At 36.8% G+C, this 22,177-nt stretch overlaps 1 protein-coding gene across 3 annotated transcripts; it reads right to left on the reverse strand.

Annotated features, from left to right (window-relative positions):
- Nucleotides 1-2,454: 2,454 nt before the first annotated feature.
- On the reverse strand, nt 2,455-16,996 carry ABCB27 (transporter associated with antigen processing protein 2). Of its 3 annotated transcripts, none has more exons than XM_010259693.2 (18): nt 16,818-16,996; nt 16,083-16,260; nt 15,321-15,395; nt 15,194-15,229; nt 15,030-15,104; nt 14,691-14,815; nt 14,068-14,167; nt 13,587-13,758; nt 11,911-12,029; nt 8,075-8,185; nt 7,815-7,959; nt 7,500-7,632; nt 5,334-5,409; nt 5,025-5,090; nt 4,732-4,839; nt 3,724-3,831; nt 3,438-3,635; nt 2,455-2,957 (listed from the first exon to the last, which is right to left on the reverse strand). In XM_010259693.2, exons 2-18 carry the CDS (start codon nt 16,143-16,145, stop codon nt 2,760-2,762), a joined length of 1,908 nt encoding a protein of 635 aa, XP_010257995.1. In that variant the 5' UTR covers nt 16,146-16,260; nt 16,818-16,996; the 3' UTR covers nt 2,455-2,759. The 3 variants fall into 3 exon arrangements, with proteins under 3 accessions (XP_010257995.1, XP_010257996.1, XP_010257994.1); XM_010259694.3 differs by lacking the exon at nt 16,818-16,996 and adding an exon at nt 16,501-16,640; XM_010259692.3 differs by lacking the exon at nt 16,818-16,996 and having other exon boundaries at nt 16,083-16,349.
- Between the last annotated feature and the right edge of the window lie 5,181 nt (nt 16,997-22,177).

Below are 22,177 nucleotides of genomic sequence, written 5' to 3' on the forward strand. Positions count from 1 at the left end.
TGGACCCATAGATAAATTGTATATGTGGGACCACAAATTGGTGCCTATATAGAACCCATACCTATAAACATAGATAGTCATGTTGGTGACTTGGTGGGACCCATCTTTTTTTCAAGACCAAGTTTTATATTTGCACTTATTTTCTTTTACACCTCCAACCTCCAACGAATAAATGCAAATATGCAACCTATTTGTACCCAACGATTATCAAACAAAACAAATGCAAATGGCTATGCAAAACTGAACTATATCTTGTACTGCCAACATTTGCACTTCCATACATTTGTAATAGTGCAAAACCTTATGCACCTTATTGTGAAATTCATCAATTTAATATCTGGGACAAATGCCAGTTGGTGACTAACAAAAATTAATCCCCAAATCAATTCTGATATTGGAGCATATTCTTACCTTAAGGCTATGTTTGGTTTGAAGGAAAATGTAGGGAAAGGAAGGGAAATGCAGGGAAATCTATACAAGATTTATAAGGTTTTCCTTCCTTTCCTTTCCCTACTTTTTCCTTCAAACGAAACATAGCCTAAAAAAACTCAATGAGGAACCAAAGTGTTCTCTAGACAATGGTTTAGGAAAAGAATATCCCCCTCTGATTCTCTGAATAGTCATTTAGAGGAAGATGTCATCACTGTACCATTGAAATTGAGGCTCCATGGCTCATGAGTCCTGAGGATTCAATAAAATTGTTTTAATCAAGGTTTAAAATATCAGTTTCCAAGATAAGCAACAGATGGCACAAGCTGGAATGGCCCAATAGTGATGCCATTCATTCCTCTTGGTTTATCTCATTTGTATTGGGTTTGTATTGGCCATTTGGCCGATATGTAGGTGAGTATTGTATCAGGTTACCCTGCTCTCTTGAAATTCAAATTTTAATTGTCATTAATTGTCAAGTTTAATCCATTAAATCCCACCATTTACCTCTCATTAATTTTAGTTTCTTTTCTCACTTTTTATGCCCCATTAATTTATTTCTTTTAAATAAAAAAAAATCAAATCTTGAATCTTACATTTTATGCCCATTAGTTCTGGATTTTTAAATCCCACCTTTTAATATTTTTTTCCTGTTAAAGATTAAACATACTACTGTAAGAGCATGTGTACAAGTAAGTATTAACTATATATGATAAATGATACTTGGATTTAATTTTATGACTATCACAAAATCCAAGGCAAGTATCTACTTTATATATTGTAGAAGATGTTTAAAAAATATCATTTCATTTGAACCCAATTCTTCCAATATTAAAGGTATTAATGTGAGGGAATGTTATGTATGTATACATCAAAACCAAGGTAAAAATATTAATTAACAATACATTATCAAATTTAACTTTTATGGCCTACACCGGAACCAAGGCATGTATCTGTTTTGTAATAGTATAGATGATTACTCACTATTGAATCATCTCCTAATCAAGTGCTAGTAGTTAAAATAACATAGGAATTGTTTAACATGAGGGCCACATTTAATTCAAATAAAATAGTGTTATTTATGGATGTTTAAACATTGATTATTAAAATTGGTACTTATAAATATTAGTGAAGCAAATGATATATAAATGCTCTATCAAACCCAATATTTATGTCAAAAATGTATTTTTAGTTTGTCGGTTATATATAGAAATAAAAATAATAAAAACATAATAACTACTTAAAATATTAAAATTTATGAATTGTATATGATGTCTTACAAATTTTAATGGATTTGATATATTTTTAAGTTAAGATAACCTAATTCTATAAATTATTAATTAATAGTTTAATTTGCAATAAGTAAAAAACATATTTATTATTTACATAAACAAAAATATTATTTAAAAATTAAATTAGTTTGCATTATTAGTTTTAAAGAAGGCATATAGCCATTAGTTAGCATATTAAGAATTAAGATTAATTTGACTAATGTCTTTGGTAAAATACAAAAGAAAAAAAAATACTAACATTTAAAACAATTAATATGGTAATTAAAATATAACAATTACATATGATTTGTGTCTTCATCTCTTAAATTTATGAATCTTCTAAATTCTCATGGATCTAATAATATATTTTATAATTATTAATTAATAATGTTAACTTGAATAAATTATAACATGTTAATGGCTTTATACATATGATAATTTTCGAAAGAACTACACTATGTCCTGTACTCTTAATTGATGCGTTGTTAGTAAAATCAGTTTACATTATTTGCATGCCAGTATATTATTGTAAATGTATTTCTCAATGTTTTCATGTGTTTTCCAATCTTTCCAACAAATCCATACATATCCAAAGCGAATCACGTACATATACAGATATTTTGAACCTTGAGTTTCAACTATAAGATTTCTTCACGACCTTGAGAACTGGACAGTTTGATATGTTGCTTAGGATTTGAAGTTCGAATGCATTTGACCCTTTCCAGGGATAAAATCTATCAGGAAGAGAATGAACTAAATAAGCATATGATTCTACATCTTGCAAAGTGGCAAATTTGCAAAACTTGACCATATACAAATAGCATTAGTTAGACATAAGTTTTGTTATTTATTGGCATGCTTCTGTTGCGTTTTATCATTCTCCTCAAGAATTTAACCACATCCTAACTTACAAACTCAATTTTGTTGAAGGTCCTAAGATTAATGGGTCATTCAAGCCATGCCCAAAATGAGGATTCTAGTCAGAAGATCAGTTCCACTGCTGAATCTTCATGCCTCTATTAACTACTTTTATATTTGTTTGTCCAATTGACCTTGAAGTCAACTTTTGTGTCCTTGCAGTTGCCTCCTCACTAGTGCAGTATATATGCCATCCTTGCTGAGAAGCTCATCATGTGTGCCCCTTTCAACGATCTGACCATCAGATATAACTGCCACTGAGTTGGCACTTTGAACAGTTGAAAGTCTGTGGGCTATAACAAGAACAGTCCTGCCCTTCATGAGAGAATCCATGGCATCCTGTACACCCCAAAAAAATTGATTAACTGAAATATAAAACCTTTCAGAAAAAAACGACTGGAAAAATACAAAATCTACATGCATTTACAGTATAGGGGTGCAACTCCAATTGCCTGATTTGAAGATTTTCAATTATATTAGGCTTGGCCTTGCCCTCAGGCCCATTGAAGACATAACAAATTCCAGACCTGATTCGACTCCCACATCCACACAATCAGATTATTAGGAGAAAAACATTGGGCACCTTGAAAATCATGAGAGCTTTTTGTCAGTTCTGAAAACTAAAGAGAACCTTCATCTGTTTCAAGCTATGATGAAAGAAATTGCTTTTCCTTCTTTTCCCCTTTTCCCTTTTCCTTTTGGGGGATCTCAACATTTTTACCTTGGACATCAACTAATTGAATGCAAGCATAGATGACCTAATTAAGTAGATTTTCCTACGCAGACATTTCTCAAAAAAAAAGGACATATGAATCTCACCTGAACAAGGTATTCACTTTCAGCATCCAGAGCACTCGTGGCTTCATCTAAAAGGAGGATTTTTGGGTTCATAAGTAGTGCTCTTGCAATTGCTATTCTTTGTTTCTGACCTCCTGATAGCCTCACACCACGTTCTCCAACAAAAGTTTTATATTTGTCCGGAAATTTTGATACAAATTCATGGGCATTAGCCATTTTCTGTAATTCCCAGTGGCATTTATAATTAGAGGATTATGAAGAATAAACAAAAAGAATGATTGCATATACAAGGGACCCTGAACCTTACAGCTGCATTTTCTATATCAGTGCTGCTAGCTTTTCCATCAAATCCATAGGCAATATTCTCTTCCACAGAACAGTTGAACAGAACAGGTTCCTGACTCACTATACTGATCTGTAATTTCAAAGAAAGTGGAAGATGACAAATGTTAAACTGAATCTGTAAACGTCTTTATATTTAATACATTAGCACAACAAGAAGAAAAAAAAAGTGACGTCTAGATACAAGATAGTCTACATGCACTAATATTGTGTAACTGTCATTTTAAGAATACTATTAATTGAATAGTAGAAGCATAACAATCAACAGATACAAATTTGTAGAGTTAACCTTTTAATGTCAGAAAGTACAAAGAGTGAAAGGATTGAGCTGATGCAACTCAGTTTTTATGGGGCCCTGTTGTATATAGTGCATGAGGGATTTCTTGTCACCATTTAGGGGTTTGTTAGATCCTTTATGTCCCAATCAACTGCACTATCAGCATATGTGCAACTTAGTTAAATCCTGTACATATGAACCGATGTACTCGATACATGTTAAATCCTCTATTGTTTTCTTCCGATGGAATAAAGAATACATAAGCTTCTGGTTTAATGAGCCATTTAGATAAGTTATTCTAGGTGTCCATGACAAGCTTCTGCAAAGAAATCATATCATAGTTTTCGGTAAAGTAGATATCTTAAGGTTCACATTATTAGGTTATCAGTCAACAAATACACTCGTATTCAGAGCACAAGCATGCATTACAAGTCTAGCATAAATTATATTAGGTGGTATAACAAAAGAAACATGGATTAAATTCCATAATTTTTCTTTTTCTTTTTCTTGAATCAAGCTCCATCCAACAATAGGCCAATTCATATCCAACTCAGCACGTTTTAATGCCTAGATATATACAATTTGACTGAGAGTGTGAAAATTGAATCAAGTACAAAAGGTTGTAAATGGACAGTGGGTGTTAAAGCATCTTATTTTATGAACAAAAAAAGGTTAGGAGCTAGAATCAAATTTTACCTTTCTGTGGAGATGCCCATGTGATATTTCTACTAGTGGGACACCATTTATTAAAATCTTTCCCTTAAGAGGATCATAAAACCTTTCAATCAAGTTTGCTATTGTTGTCTGCAGTATACAAAGAGATGAGCATTAGTGAAACAAGTATCCTGACTCAAGTTTGTATAAGAAAGGTCCTTTCAACTCCACCTGACAGTGCAAAAGCTGGTGACAAATCCCACCAAGCAAAGGGGAAAAAAGAAAATAATAAATTAATCAGAGACAGATGGTACATTAGAAGAGAGAAATAATACCTTTCCACCACCACTTGGACCAACAAGTGCAACCTTTGAACCAGATGTAAGCTTTAATGATATTCCCTGCAATTTATGAAATGCATAATGCATGTTAGTTAAGACCCAAAATCCTAAGATGTAATTGATCATTTCCTAATATCTGTTTTTTTATAAATAAAAGAAAATCTTTTTGTTCCTGATACATAGCTATTTCCCAAGATCCTAGGACATTTTCTATTTTTAGTTTACCTACCAATAGAGAGAGAAAATTTATTAAAACATGTAAGCACAAATAAGACAAAAGAAATAATCAAACAAAATTATTACCTTTAGTACCATGTGACTTGGCCGAGAGGGATATGCAAACCAAACATCATCCATCTCCACATCTCCATCTCGATCACTATCACCGTAAACAGAAGATGATTAATATGAGTATGACTTTAATCTCAGAACAGAAAGGAAGTATAAGGTTTCTGTAACATTCTCTACATATTACACAAGCACATGTGGTTGTAAATCTCTGTCAAGGTGATAGTGTATGGTGGCAAGAGGCAATGATGGCAATCAGTTGTTTGTTACAATCCTATAGAATAAGCAGGATGGAGGGCTAGGCATTGGGAATATTATGAAGAGGAATTTGGCTTTGCTAGGGAAATGGCTGTGGAGGTTTTCTATGGAGAGGGAGAAACTGTGGATGAAGATAATTTGTAGTATTCACGGGCTTGCAGAGAATGGTTGGGACTCTGGGATTCTGGCAATAGCTACAAGAGCATCACCTTGGAAATCCATCCAAGATGTTTTGCCTCTCTTCTCTCCTTGGATCAGGTATGATTTACACTCGGGTAATCTCATAAAGTTCTGGTAACATGTTTGGGTTGGGGGAGACCCCTTTGAAAGAACAATTTCCGACTCTATTTGCAATCTCCACCCTAAAAAATGAACCAATTTCCAGTTTCCTCAAACTCAAATTCCGGGTTTGCTTGGAACTTTGGTTTGAGAAGAGCACTCAGGGACACAAAACTGATTAACGTTTCATCTCTTTTGTCCATTCTTGAGGGGATCTTCTTGGAACCCACAAAGACAAATAGTAGGATCTGGTCTTTGTCTCCCTCTGGATCCTTCACTTGTGCATCCTTCTTTAAAGTCCTGATACAACCAGAAATTCCTTTTGGCCTGTCATTCCCTGTCAAGGAAATGTGGTGTAAACCTATACCTCCGAGGGTTGGGAGCTTTTGTTGGGAAGTTTTCCTTGAAAGAATCAACACAGGTGACCTACTTCAAAGAAAAAGACCCAATAGCTGTTTATCTCCACACTGATGTGTTTTATGCAAAGCTGCTGGTGAGTCTGGGTACCACTTACTAATATCTTGTGTTTTGGCAAAAAATATTTGGGATTGGTTTGCTTCTTTATTTGGGTGCAGGTGGACACCTCCAAATAGTTTGTAAAGCTTGTTTTCCTCTTCACTTATTGAATGCTCAACGAGAACATCAAGAATTATGTGGAGATGCGTGAGAGCTGCTGTTTGTTGGACACTATGGGAGGAAAGAAATGGAAGAATCTTATCGGAAAAGGAGAGAGGCTTGGAAACTTTGGTAGAGTTGACTCATATAAGAGTAATACACTGGCTGAAGACAATGAAGGAGTTTACAGATTTTTCAACAAATGATATGTTAAGAAAGTGGAAAGAATTTGCTAGCTCAGTTACAAGGAAGAAGACTTTGAATCTCATGTTGAACCCTCCACCTCATGGTTTTATCAAACTAAATTTTGATGGCAGTAGCATGGGGAATCCAGGGCCTTCGGGTATTGGGGGGGTCCTAAGGGATGAGAGAGGTAATGTTATAGCTATGTTCTCATGTCCAATTGGAGTGGGAGACTCCTTGAGGGCTGAGGTGTTAGCAGTGTTGGAAGGGGTACAAAGGGCCAAAGAAATTCAAGTCAAAAAACTGCTTATAGAAGGAGATTCTGCGATTGTTGTGGATTGGCTGAAAGAAGACACTTCCAAGATGTGGAGCTACAGCAATGAGAAAAGAAAATTCAAGTCGCTGATTAAGGATATGGAAGTCCTATGTACTTGGGTTAGAAGAAGCACCAACTCCTTTGCTGATGGATTGGCTAGGCAAGGAGATTTTAGAAATTCTGGGTTTTGGGCTCAATTGTGAGGGTCTGAGTGTTTAAATCAGTTGTACTTCTTTTCTGGGGAGTTAAGTATCTTTGGCTCCCCTTCCCTGTAACTTTTTTCCTATTTTAATGAATTATTTGGTTATTGATAAAAAAAAAGCAATCCTATAGAATAAGTTTTTAGAACCAGATCTCCCAGTGGGATCTAGTTAAACTCCCACCTATGCATAATAACAGTTACATTGGTGGTAAATAATGTTAAACTCCATCATACAGATACCTTAAATTTTCTCAAAAATGCATTTAGTACTGAAAAATCAGATTGTTAAATACTACAAACAAAGAGATGTGGATTCCAATGAACCAACCCCATAGGACACTTATTTCCTGATTTAGGCATTGACGAAACACGATCCAGAAGCTGAAAAACCCTCCTACTTGCTCCTGCAGCTTTCATTGCTGTGGTGTATAACCCCGACAGTGCAGATACCGAGGACCCCACTGCAGGTAGAAAAGCATTTGCAAGTTGGATTAGACCATAAGTGTAGGGATCCCAAGAAATCTATGACATTACAAAATATCAGAGACAAATCCATGCAGGTGCCCTAGAGCAAGACACATAATGAGCATGAAACAATTTAGAAAGAAGCTACCCTATGTTCCAGATATGATGAGGGAAATACCTGTAAGACTATAAAGAATGAAGGATGTGAGAGCACCCGTGGTCATGGAGCCTTTGATTGTCATGTTAGCCCCATAGATCACAACTATGATAACCGATAATGTGGATGCTGCATTTAGCCCTCCAGAAAAGAGTCCAATTACTTTCTGTAGCAGAAAAAATGGAACTCTAAAGTTCAGATGCCTTCTGAAATTTAAAACTCCAAGATCACCTATAAGTTGGGGAGGGGGAGGATAAATTGTAACAATATGAACAACTCACAGCTTGTTTAAGTCCCAACATCAAAGTCTCATCAACTTTTTCTGAATAGCGTGAAATCTCATAATCCTCCTGTGCAAAAGATCTCACTGTTCTTATGGCACCAAAGGATTCCTACAATTTATTTTTCAAAATCTTATTAGCAAATTATCACAAGATTAACTCAGGATTGTGTTAACATGCCTTAGAAAAAGGCAAAAGGATAATAACATTCACAATAACTGATTTAGAAATAGTAAGGGCTAGATTAAGTGAAATACATGATGATTTAAGATGTTCTAACAAAACATCTTTAAATTCAGTTTCTTTTATATAGAATCAGCATATCCCCCTCAAGTTTACAATTAAAGGCTTTCTTTTTTATGCTTCAACAATTAAATCCAAGAGTTAGATTATGGTAAACAAAGATACATTTTGGAAGGATTTTCAAAGTTTATTTATTTGATTTTCAAGTAAGTGGAATGAAGATTCTTTGTTGGAATGTGAGAGGGCTAGGGAGTGCAAAGAAAAGGAAAATTATTAGGAATGTGATAAGAACAGAGAGACCAATAATAGTCATGCTACAGAAACAAAGCTGAAAAATGGAATATAAAAATGCAACTAGAGGAGATCCTGAGGAAGGAAGAAATTTCCTGGAGGCAAAAATCTAGGTATAAATGGCTTCTGGAGAGGAATGGAAATACCAGATTTTTCCACTCCCTAGCAAACGGGAGAAGACGGAAAAACCAAATCTCCAGTATAGAGGTGGAGGGAAGAGTAGTAAATTCAAAGGAGAAAATTGAAAGGTGCTTTGTGGATCACTTCAGGTCAATCCTTGCCTCCTCTGAGGAAAGCAATGCAGAGTTAGGAGAATTTCAGTGGGACAGAGTGCCAGAATCCGAAGCAACCTTCTTAGAAAGAGCTTTCAGTGTAGAGGAGGTACACGAAGCAATTTTCTCAATGGATAGATCTAAAGCTTTGGGGCCAGATGGATTTTCAATGGCTTTCTATCATGACTGTTGGGAAATCTTGAAAGATGAATTAATGGATGTATTTGTGGAGTTCTATCAAAAAGGGAAGTTATTGCCTGGAGCAAATGCAACTTTTATTGCTTTAGTGCCAAAAAAGGAGGAGGCCAAAACCCCTAAGGATTACAGACCAATAAGTCTTGTGGGTAGCTTGTATAAGATCATTGCTAAAGTCCTAGCTGGTAGGTTGAAGACTGTCTTGCCCTATGTTATATCTCAGAACCAAGGAGCTTTTGTAGAAGGGAGACAAATTGTGGATCAAATCTTAGTGGCAAATGAATGTGTGGCAACTAAGAAAAAACAAGGTAGCAAAGGTTTGATTTGTAAATTGGACCTAGAAAAAGCTTATTATGGTGGATTGGTCCTTCCTGTTGAATCTAATGGAAAAAATGGGGTTAGGTGAAAGATGGAGGATGTGGATTAAAGAATGTATTAGCTTGGCACATTTTTCTATTCTGATGAATGGGGTAGCAAAGGATTTCTTTCGGGCTAAAAGAGGACTCAGACAGGGTGATCCTTTATCCCATTCTTATTCACTTTTGTGGTTGAGGTCTTAAGTAGACAAATCACCAAGGTTGACCAAGATAACCAGTTTAAAGGTTGGAGGATGGGTAGATCAGAAGTGGTGGTGTCTCACTTGCGATTTGCTGATGATATAATCATTTTCAATGAAAGTTCGGATGAATCCAGTGTAAGGAACCTGAAAAGATTGGTGGATAAGTTTCAAAAGGCCTCCAAACTGAAAGTGAATTGGGGAAAAAGTTGTGTAGCTGGAATAAACATTGGGGAGGGGGACATCCAAGCATCGGCAAATTTGCTAGGTTGTGAAGTGGAAAGCTGGCTTCTAGAATACTTAGGTATGCCCTTGGGGGGGAATCCAAAATCTGAAAGCTTCTGGAAGCCAGTGTTAGAGAGATTCACAAAGAAGTTGGCAATGTGGAAGAGAATTATATTTCCTTGGGGGGAAAAATCACCTTGATAAAATCTACCCTAGAAAACCTACCCACTTATTTCCTCTCCACCTTCAAGATCCCGGTGAAAATAGCTAGGAAATTGAAGAAGATTACGAGGGATTTTTTGTGGGAACTTGGCGATGAAAAGAAGGATCATTTAGTGAAGTGAGAGCAAGTTTGTTACTCTAAGGAGCAGGGTGGCCTAAGTATAGGGAACTTATTAAAGAAAAATAAGGCTCTTCTAGGGAAATGGCTATGGAGATTCCCTTGTGAAGAAGATAAGTTGTGGCACAGGGTCATTAAAAGCATTCATGGTGAAGCAGTTAACGGCTGGGATGTAAAACTAGCCTCCAGTACAGTTCCAAACTCTCCCTGGAAGGCAATCTATGAGGTATTACCAATCTTTCTTCAATTTATCAGATTTGATGTTGGATGTGGCAATAATGTTTTATTTTGGGAAGACTGGTTAAATTCCCGGATCTTTACACTTTATCAAACCTCAAAAACAAACCTGCTGCTAGGTTTGGTTTGCTCTCAAACTTTGGTATCTCTTGGGATTTTGGGTTCAAAAGAGGGTTGAGGGAAAATGAATGTGAGTCTCTAGTGCTTTTAATCTCAACACTTGAGAGGGTCTTAGCCAATCTATAGCTGATAGTAGAGTTTGGTCCCCAACTCCTGATGGCTTATTTTCTTGTTCATCTTTCTTTGGTTTTCTCACTCACTCTGACCCTATGGGGGTGAACTTCCCTGTGAAAGAAATATGGTGTAAACCGATCCCTCCAAAAGTACAAGCTTTCTGTTGGGAAGTGTTCTTAGGGAAGGTAAACACTTGTGATGTGCTACAAAAAAGGAGGCCAAATAAATGCCTCTCTCCTCATGTGTGTGTCCTTTGTTTGGATTGTGGTGAAACCCTACCCCATTTACTTTTATCTTGCTCCTTTGTTTCTGGTATTTGGAATGTTGTTTGTTCTCTCTTTGGATGCAGATGGGTTCCCCCACAAGATGTGGTAAGTCTTTTCAGCCCTTCCTTCCTGAGACAACAGAAGAAAAGAGGAAAATGCTTATGAAAGGCAGCAAGAGCAGCTACAGTATGGACTATATGGGAGGAAAGAAACCTAAGAATTTTCTCTGAAAAAAGTAAATCAAAGGAGGAAGTGATTGAGCCATAAAAATCAGAACTGCACATTGGGTGAAGACCATTGACCTATTAAAAAATTTCTCCACAAATGAGATTTTAAGAAGTTGGGCTGAAGTAGCACTAACAGATGCACCCAAAGTAATTGTGAGTGAGGAATGGAGGCCACCGGCACTGAACTAACTAAAACTAAATTTTGATGGGAGTTCTTTTGGTAACCCAGGAAGGGCAGGCATAGGGGGTGTGATAAGAAATCATCAGGGTGTGGTGGTGGTACTCTTCTCAGGACCAATAGGTATTGGTGACTCAATACAGGCTGAATCTCTAGCCCTACTTCAAGGTCTAAAGATGGCTGAACATAAAGGAATAACAGACTTAGAAATAGAAGGAGACTCACTACTGGTCATTTCTTGGGCTAAAAACATCACTTCAATACCTTGGAAGCTCAAATTTATCTTCAGAGAAATTGACATACTTACAAGGAGGATCAACTCTCAGTTTGGTTGGGTCAAACGGAGCACAAATGGGATGGCGGATACCCTAGCAAAACAAGGGGCAAATAGATCTACATTGTACTGGGCAGAACTGTAATTGATTGTTTGTGGGTGCAGATTAGATTAATGCTTTTCTGCTACCTATAACTTTTGTAACTGATTGTAACTTTTGCTACTTTATTAATAAAAATTTTCTTGCTGATCAAAAAAAAATTAAGAAAAACTAAAAATTCAAATAGAGAATACAAACCTCAGCAATTGATGAAGCTACTGCAGCTGCAGCTTGAGTCTTATGTGAAAGTTCACGAAGAAAACGCCCAAACTTACGTACAGCAACTGAAATAGCCGGTACGACAGCCAAAGCCAACACTATCAAAGAGTAAAGAATAAGATTAGAAAAATAGGTCGACTATACATGAAATTCTGTTAGAAAAGTGGCTATCGAGCTTTAGCCTCGAACAAGACAGCTGGTGGATATGGTGGAAGCAATTTTCAAATTGTGTGGGTGGGTGGGTGGGAACAAGGAAAAGTAAAATAGAAAAGGTTTATAATCTGTTTGAGGAAGAGATTGCATTCAAGGTTGGAGAGGGAGAGGTGTGCTTGTGGTTAGACAGGTGGTGTGGCAACATCCCACTGAAACAACTTTATCCAAATATCTTTGCCATGTCAGTGATCAGGGAGGATAAAGTTAGAATATGCTAAGAAGTGATGAACACAGCCAGGTTATATGGATGCCGAGGTTGTGAAGGAATCTTAAAGACTGGGAGATTGAGGAGTTTGCAGCCCTACTACAGACATTGCAAGGTCAGCAGCCGAGGCTGAGAAGACAAGATGAGAGGATTTGGTTATGGAATTCTTCAGGAAAAATTTTATCCAATCCCTTACTAGAAGATTGTCAGCAGAGGGGCAACCCTTCCTTCCGCCTAGAAGGGTGGCATGGAGTAAAATTGTTCCCTCAAAAGTTTCCTTTCTCATATGGACATGGCTTGTGGTAAATGCCCGACAGGTGACAAATTAATTAGCAGCGATATGACAGTACCTGATCCATAAGTGTGTGTGTGTGTGTGTGTTTGATCTTGAAATGGTTGATTACTTATTCCTTCACTGAAATATCAGTTGGGGTATTTGATCTTAAAGAGGAGAATGCCAGTTGGTGAACTCCAAAATCAGTTCCGGAATTGCTAGGTAGTTGGTGTATTGAGGGGATACCAAGTAAAGGGAAGCAGTTATGAAGAACCATCTTTTCAGCTTTCACATGGTACATTTGATTTGTTGAGAAAACTGTTTCACACTATTAGCTCTTGGCTGACAATATTGAAGCAGTTCAGGAAGACTGCTTTTGATGATATTGTTTCAAGTCAGATTCTTAGGCCTTGAGAGGTTTCTTCCCCTTGATTGTAGTTTTGTGGGGGAGGTTTTATATTTCTATGTCTATTATACAGAAATCTCAGGGTTGGCAAGAACTTAGGTTTGTTTTCTGAGGAGGAGAGGAGTTTGCTAGAAGAGCTTTTGAAAGGAGAAGGAAGAGAGAATGAAGATCATAATAAGGGAAAGAGGAGAAGCATGGAATGAGGAAGGAGACGGAAAGGAAGAAGTGTTTGAAGGAGATGGTTAACAATGCTTTCAAGTTGAGGAGGTTTCTTTTGTTTTCTCTTTATGCCTTTTTTTCTTTGATGAGCTTTTTTTGTTATGGTTGTTGCTAGGTTGGGTGTTATATTAATACCTTGACATTGATTGTAATCAGTTCTTTTCCTTTTATTTTTAATAAATTTCTTTCTTTTTACTATCAAAAAAATACAGGCACACTAGATATATTAGTGGTTGTAAATGATTTTGGGGGGGATTTATGCCCCTAGTAATGAAAATATACTTTAATTTTTCAAAAAGAATGAAAAAGAATATTTCAGTTTTAAACTAGTAACTTACAAGTTAACTTCCATGATGTTGTGAACATGAAGCCAAGACCAATAAATGTAGTTGCTAGATTTCGCAGTGCCTCAGAAAGGTTGGTAGTTGCAGCATTTTTTATGATCTGTGTATCTTCAGACAGCCTACTTAGGAGCTCCCCAGTTCGAGTAACATCATAGAAGGCTATTTCCTGCCAATTCATTTTAACCATATCAATGGGTGTCCATATAGATGACAACAGTGATTAGGAGCAAACAGCAAATAACTTGTTAATTGCCTAGCTAAAGTGGCATGTGCTCTCCAACATTATGTCACCTGCAGGCCATAATGCTTTAACACATTGACTAAAGAAACTGTTTTGCTATTCCAGAATGTTTGGCAAACCTTAGATTGTAGGATCGATCACTTAGAACATCCAAAGATCATTAATATGGTGACTCAAAAGCTACAATATCTAGGAGAATCAAAAGTAATAAAATTAAGGATTCCTGAGTCTCACTTGTTGAATAAGATGACTAAATAACTTCTTTCTCAGTCGAGCAACAACTCTCTCACTAGCTGAAGAAAACAACCATGCCCGAAGTGCTGTGCAAATCGAACTATAAAAAGGAAACCATTAATCAGAGCCTTCGCAAACTGAAAATCTTTTGAGGACCCAAGCAAAATATAATTTAATATAGACTTGGAAAGAGTAAGATAGAAAATTGTCTTTCAGCACACAAGTAGAGATGTACAACAAAATTAAGAGCTACTACCGAACAGTTCTTTTTTCTATCCATCTTCAATCAGGAATAATTCCCACAAAAAAGAACTCAATCACTTAGAAAAATAAGATAACTTTAAGAGACCTTATTTTGTTAAATTCTCAATAAATTGGACTGATCCAGTATTGGAGGTTCAAGATCCCCATAAAGCCATTTGTGTTCAAATGGATTATCTCTTGTATGGTTAAAAACACAACTACAGAGGATAGCAACAATATGGGAGAAACACTTGTGTATAGTCTGTCTTTTACTCAATTATTTTTAGAGCTCAGTAAAGAGCAAACTTCAAATTGATCTGGCAACAATGTATTAGTATATAGGTTTACAAAAGAAATCAAAATGGCAGGGTTAGTCATACCCAACCACTACTATCAGAACAATAGTTAATATGGTGTTCTTGATGGCATCCAAAGCTTCAAATTGCTTTTCAGGAGTTGTTGTATCTCTGGACACAATGTCTATTATCATTCCACCATATTTTGGCTGCCAAGGAAAAGAAAATTCATCCACTTAGTAAGACCAATCAGAGAAACATATTAACTTAAACAGAAGCCTAATTAGTTTATGAAGGTACGTTTGATCATATGAGAGTGTTAAATTGAGCATGCTCAATGACCATCCGTGATAGAAATATGGATATGGTAATCATGATTCATGAAGATGGGTTGCCCCATCTCAACATACAAGAAATACCTACAATCAGAATGCTTGTTGTGGATGCTATCAGAAGTGCAATAGTAGCAAGCATCAGTTTCCCTGCGTCAGGCTTTGCCTGTAAGTTTGATAAGATGTTAACAGCTTTACATATTTCATTGCATAGCTTTAGTACAAGAAGCAAACATTAGAAAAACTCTGACTTACCAGTCGAAGTACTCTGCAGAATCCCACATTTGCAGCCTGAGTTTCCAAAGAGTCAGCAGCTTTTCATTGAAGTACTCATAAAAACAGGATATAAGAATTAAAAACTTAAAAAAGAAATTAAAATCACCTGGACTGCATCCCCATGTTCAAGGTCTGTTACAGGACCATTAGCCGATTGGGCATCATTTACCTTCCTCTCTACCTGTGGAAATAGGAAATTAACTGCCTCTAAGTTTTTCTTTTTCTTCTTTTGATGAATTAAACTGCTTCTGAGTTTGCTATTTGTTCCTTTTCTAAGGGAGGCACTCCGACAATCCCATCGTCATATAACATATATGCATACAAAGTCGCAAACCGGAGGCAAAAATCAAATGATAAGGGCCAAAACCAATACTCGATGAATCTACCAGACACAGACCAATAACCAATAGCCATATGGGGTAGCTAAACTTCAAAGATACCAGAGACGAAAACCCAACTAGGCGAAGCATCTAATTATTAGCCCATGCATGATAAGCTAAAGATTTGACACCAAAAACTTGGATTCCAAAACAACCAACAGTAAACAAGGAAAGTTTACATATGTCTCTCATACAATCTAAACAAAACAAAAACCTCTCAACATTAAAAAATCGGGAAAAATCTAAAATCTAGAAATTTGGCCTGCAACCACAACATGGGTTGCTTAAATAATGAAAGTCAACAAACGGCCAAAAAGATTCTGGTAACTACAACGTGTCGGTTGTCAAAAACTCGAAGCAAAAGATTATCCACAATCTAAATGCAAGTACAAATCGAAGATGAAAAAGAAATACCTTTTCAAAATAAAAAAAAAAGATGAAAACGAAACAAGAATCATGGGTTATTCATTCGAAATGTTCAAGCTTACCTCTTGATTCAAGAGAGGAACTCTTTCACTTCCTGAAGCACTGGCACCTGAATTCCTACCCATTGACTCCTTCTCAGGTTTCTCTCGAGACAAACAGCTGACTCAAACGTTGAACGTGACCCCAAACAATCCTACGTTTTAAAGCTGTCGTCCTGTCGATTCCAAATCCCAAAGCAATCTACAAAAGCAAATAAAAAGGGGGGAGCAATGAATGGCTCACAAACAAAGATCCCTAATACAAGATGATTTGATCGTTGTTTTCAGTTCACGCGAGTCAGTCAACCAATAATAATATAAGATTATTAGTCCCGCCACAGAAACACAAAAGCGGACGCGCCACCCTGATTCTGATGATGGGACCGTCATCCTTCCTGTTATTGTAAAAAAAAAAAGAAAGTTCCAATCCAACGGTTCCTACTTGGGGAGGACAGATACTCTTGAAACCTTCTGAACATTATCCATCTCATCCCATAAACTTTGGAGCTTGGACAACAAATATACCGGAAGAAGCTGGGTTTTGATAGCGATATCAACTTGGTTTTGCTGATCTGTTGATTGAGTTTTAGTCGGAGTCGGAGTGGGACCAAGAATGTTCCAGATCTGAGAAACGGTTCTTTAGACTGGACCTGGAGCGGACGGCTTTTGGAGTGGTGAGTGGAAACTCTGGTCTGTGGGATTAGGTGTAGGTGGTGTTGTTTTAGTACATAAAATAATATGAAAGAGAAAGCATTTCACCTTCCCCAGACATCTCAATGTCAGGCTCACAGGCTGTCAGCCAAAGCCGGCGATGGAGGCGATGATTTGCATAAAAGAAGGAGATGCTACAAAGTAAACCTCCACCAGTAGATGAAGACAGATGAGCTCTCATTCTCCCTAAACAGAAAAGCTGAAAGGAAATCCATTAACATGACACTGAGTAGTGGGAGTGGGCATTCTAGGACTGAATGGGCTCTAAAGTCAATTTCTATCCCACGTGGCCACATCCCATCGGATTATTTTAGATTTGTATGGATATCTTAGAACCCACATCTATTTAATTGGATTGAATGTAGATTTTAATTTAATTTATTTAATATTTATATTTATTTATATAACTGGTAGGTTAGGTCCCTTGTAGCTTTTTATTATCTAATATACCACTCTCATGTGAAGTCTATTGGACCAAAAACATGGACAGGTAGAGGCATGATAAGAGGGATGACACACATGTACTAAGACCTACTTAAAGAATGATAATTGAAGTAACTCTACATTCTTGTATTTTTTCTAATGCCTGCTTTTGAAAATAATGCAAATAAGTGTGAACTGACAAATTTATCAATCAGACTTTTTAGTTTTAATGGATGCAAATATGAATTCCAATAAAGCATATGATTTTTTTATTAAAAACCCACTTAAATACAAATTTATTTCTTTTTTATTGATTTACTTTTACATCTTATTATTAATGTAAATATAAAACATGTGTCAATGCATAAATATAATATTGTCAAATACAGGCAAAAGTGAACCAGAGTGCAAATTTACCCTGAACCGGGATTTACATTCCATTTGCATTGTTTCCAAATGCAGCCAAATGGCTCAGTTTGGAAGGAGTACAAATACAAATATGTAGAGTGCAAAATCTTGTTTTTTGTATTATTCTATATATTCATATTTGTGCAACTTACTCTTTCTAAATTGAGCCAATGTAACAATTGATAAGCATTACCCCGGAAAACTAAAGGGTTAAGACTGTCAATGGACTAGATATTAGTCCAACTTGACCTGACCCAATATGAGTCCATTACAGATGGACTAGGTCCAATCCAATAAATATTTTGGACCAATCCAATTCAATGTCTTATTGGATTGTCCAACTTGCTCAAAGTGGTTTTAATTCATATTGGATCCAATCCAATCCAAACCCAGCTCATTGACCCCTCTACTCTTTTCTTCTATCAATGGATCAAATATCGGTACAGTTCAATCCAACCTAGTCCAAATAAATTCATTATAAATGAACTAGGTCTAATCCAATCCAATAAATACTTTGGACCATTAAGTCTGGACTAGTTCAATTCAATATGTCTTATTAAATCACCCAACCTATTCAAATTGATTTTGATTCAAACAGGTCTAACCCATACCTGGTCTATTGACACCCCCTAGATTTGGAACAATTACTGGATCATGGAGGAGAAAATCAGGGAAATAAACCAAATAGAGTCCTTCCATTCTATTTCTATTCACTCTAACATTCTTGAAGGATGATGGCATGATGCACACTCAAGGAGATCTCTCTCTTGGCATTTTGCAAGTTACAGCCCCCGTACTTTTTATGCAAAAATTGTCCTAATTGTTGTTGTATTAGGAACAATGTTTTCTTTCCTTTTCTTAGGTTTTAGATCCTTGTATGTTGAATATTATAAAAGTCTAGGAGAAGAACCAATCGATTTGCAAGATGTATCTATTTTTCTTAAAGTGTACGAGTGGAAATATTTTAGTCACAATTTTTGTATTAATTACTCAAATTGTTATGGTAAAGTTGATGTTGTGATAATGTTTGCCCCCACTGATCAAAGGTCTTGGATATGCCATTAAGCACAATCCACTCATATCTTGTGCTAAAATTAAATTAATTATAATAAGAGCAATGAGGATTGAACACTATACCACTTGGTTAAATAGACTATGATACCATTTCAATAAACTATTCAACCTAAAAGCTTAAGCTGTTAGGTGAGGTCTCTTAATAGGCTCCTTATAATTTAACAATTCATTATAGATTCTTTTTATATTTTGTTTATTTTAAACACAAACAAACTGGTCAGAGTCTGATATGTCACATTAGGATCAGCGCCTAATGTATGTAGCTGGTTCCGATACAAATCCCACTCTATCATGACCCTAGTGAGCAATGCACATAATTCAGTTTGGAACTTAGAGTAGTGATTCAATCAGTTAGGTTTACCAAAAAAAGAACACAAAAAAAGATTAGATCAGTTAGATGAGGAGAGGAAATGGTGTGGGTTCTATGCTCTAGTTGAATTTGGAGTTTGAACCCTTTTTTTTTATTTGGTTTTCATGAATTGGTGGCACCTGTATGGCTTCACCTTCAGGGGTCTGGTGTCTAATTTCATCACTTAAGTGGGAAGGAGATTAGTTTTCACTGTTCAGTATTGCAACTTGGGCTGGGCCAACCACACCCCAACTTTAGGAAAGGCTACTTATGCTACCCCAGATGGGCTTGGGCCCAAAAATTCATGCCAAAGCTAAATATGGGTTCTCTAGGGTTGACCCCTCTCTCTTTCGTAAGGAATATATCACCATGATAAATATCACTGTGAAATTATTTTCTAATTATTTTTACAGTTAAAAATATACAATAATATATTAAAATTAAAAGGAGCAAAAGCTGAAGAACCAAATTATTATATATATATATATATATAAAGGACAAAAGAAGAAGAAGATATGATGGTGCAAGTGCCGAAAGTTTGCAGAACTTGGGTCAATTGAGGGTTGTCCTTCTATAGGGTTGATCATCAAAAGATTATGCACAAATCTCTTTTTGTTTTTAAATTTAGCATAAGGATTACTTAGGAATAATTTCTTGTGGATATGATACCTCTCTCTTTTTCTTTTTTTTTTGTTGGCGTGAAGAGGATTTCCTTTTCTATTTCAACTTCATGCTTGAGACCTTTATATAATCCATGAAAAGTCACTCAATCTCTAATTCTCGATAAGTAAAGGTGTGGTCCTCTTCAGTCTGGGCCAACAATTTGGGCTGAGTTAGCAAATCTATCATTCTATCTCTATTGTCAACTTCACCACTTCAAGGTAGTGACGATTTGGTGAAGCGTGTGTGTAATTATAGGATGTGTTTGTGTTAGGCGGTTAGGCCCAGTAATGTTGTTGTTGTAAGTAGAGTCACTAGTCAGGTATGTAGGCCTGGTCCAGGCCTTTTAAATGGTCCCCCAGCAGTTTATGGTTTGGCTTTATGCCCAACCCAGCCCTAATTGTAGGGACATGGGCCCACCTTATGAACTTGTCCAACGGATACCTTTACCTTGAAAAAAGGAACCCAATACGGCCTTTCTTTTGCAGAGTCCACTGAACCAATTTGGTCCATTTATGACGGTGATGGGTTTATATGCCACACGACCATCGATATCAAATAGTCGCTCACCCATTAATTTTTGTTATTTACTTGATTCATCTTCATCATATTGCGTCTCACGCGGATGTGGAGTACTCTTGTACCAGCCAAACAGAGCCTACTACCAACCCCAATCATGATAACGGTATGTTCCATCTGTAATCTGTTCAGGTATGGACAGACACAGTGCGTTGTTTGGATGGGAACGCCATCACTGAATAAACCATGGAAGCCCCATTTTTTAAAATCTATACCCAAGTAATTTATTAAGGCTGTGTTTGGTTTGAAGAAAATTATAGAAAAAGGAAGAGAACCTTGTATAGGTTTTCCTATCTTTTTCCTTCAAATCAAACACAACTTTACAAATTTAGACATTTTAAAAGTTTCAGTCACTTACCTAAACCTTCAAAGCTCAGTTTAACAAAACCTTCGATTGGTTGTACCCAAACAAATACAAGGGGCAATTAACTAAAAATTTTATCGATCAAGTAACATAAAAAAAAAAGTGAAACAATACAAGGGAGGACATAGGCCGCCTTGCCCCACACGAGATCACATCTCCACCCTATGGCACATTCCCGTTGTGTATTGGGAATATCTCTCGATGATAATATCATCGGGACTGATACTATCATTGGAAGATGTTCTCAATACACGATGGGGATGTGCTGTGGAGCGGAAATCTGAACTCGCCCCAAAAACCCAAAACAAAAGGACACCCCCTTACCCTCTCAACCCTGTCCAAAAGCCTAGACAAAATAAAACAACAGAAAAATGAAGCAACAAATCGAAAAGCATTAGTCAACCTGTTGACACCCCCATGAGAGGGGAGTAGGGAGATTACTAGATCACTTCCGAAAATGTTTAAAATGTTTCAGAGATGGGTTCAAAATGTTTTGGATCAAACAATTAATCACTAAACTTAATTTGAAAGAAACAGTTCAAAATTTGGAGGTTGGCAAAAGGCTACCAAACACCACCTTAGACACGGGGGGGGGGGGGGATCCACATGGTTTATAGTTTATACCCACTATATAAGAGGAGAAATTCCTGTCAATCTTACACTCATATTGATGGGGACTAGAGAAGTTGAAGCCATTTGCACAGAAGAAACTTAAGACCCTACATCTGGGGTTCGTTGAAAGTCACTTTCGTTGGAGTCTGTTTCTTGGCCAATTTGAAGGGGCTCATGGGGTTGCGCCATTGCTTATAACCTTAAATGGACGGACACCTTGTTTGGTTGAAAAGAAAGGCCGCCTGTGTATCGTTCAGGAAAGCTGGAGCCGATGGCCCCAAGTTGAAGTTGCCATTATAAGGAGATCAAATCCCTACGGAAGCTTTCAATAATGCTTTGCTAGGGCCTAAGAGATGTCACTTTTTTACTTAAACGGGTTTTACAAGAGTGTCTAGTTCTTTTCTCTGGTAGCCCATCTATCAAAATTTGTGATCCACACTTGAGCACTGGTACAACTGCACAAGACATTAGAGATATCCCTGCCAAAATCTGCACTTCAGGCAGGTTGTCTCTGGGATGACCCAAAGGACAAATCAGCTGGTCAATGAGGCTCAGCTTCTGTCTTCTGGTGAATCATATTGGGCCAACCTCTGTCTGTCCCTTTGGGTTTGACGAATTTTGCATCACTTAATGTTTGTTTTGGTTTCATTGACACGATATGACTTGAACCAGTCAGAGCTCTTGGACGGTTCTGGGTCAGGGAGACCAGCACGGCCACATGGGTCGTACCCACCCAGCTAATGCAATTAATTAATTACCTTTCCTTATGCTTAGGTAATTAGTCTTGTTTGCCTTGAGAATTTAACCAAAATAACTCGTAACTTATGTGATTCTTTCGGTTAGGCATCCGGTCCAATTTTGATTGTCTGAGTTTTCTTCCAACTCGTGAAACTAAGACTGATACATAGAAATTGTGTATTGTGCGATTCAAAGGGGGTG

This window comes from Nelumbo nucifera, chromosome 4 (assembly GCF_055504915.1).
Source record: "Nelumbo nucifera cultivar China Antique chromosome 4, China Antique-T2T, whole genome shotgun sequence".
Classification (NCBI taxonomy): Eukaryota; Viridiplantae; Streptophyta; class Magnoliopsida; order Proteales; family Nelumbonaceae; genus Nelumbo; species Nelumbo nucifera.

What these genes read in the sequence shown, in the direction of transcription:
- ABCB27 (XM_010259693.2), bottom strand. Translation starts at nt 16,145, where the DNA reads ATGGGTAGGAATTCAGGTGCCAGTGCTTCAGGAAGTGAAAGAGTTCCT. An exon ending in TAGCTTCATCAATTGCTGAG is followed by an intron (nt 8,186 to 11,910) that starts GTTTGTATTCTC and finishes AATAAATTGTAG; the next exon opens with GAATCCTTTGGTGCCATAAG. An exon ending in CAAGTCACATGGTACTAAAG is followed by an intron (nt 5,091 to 5,333) that starts GTAATAATTTTG and finishes CATAAATTGCAG; the next exon opens with GGAATATCATTAAAGCTTAC.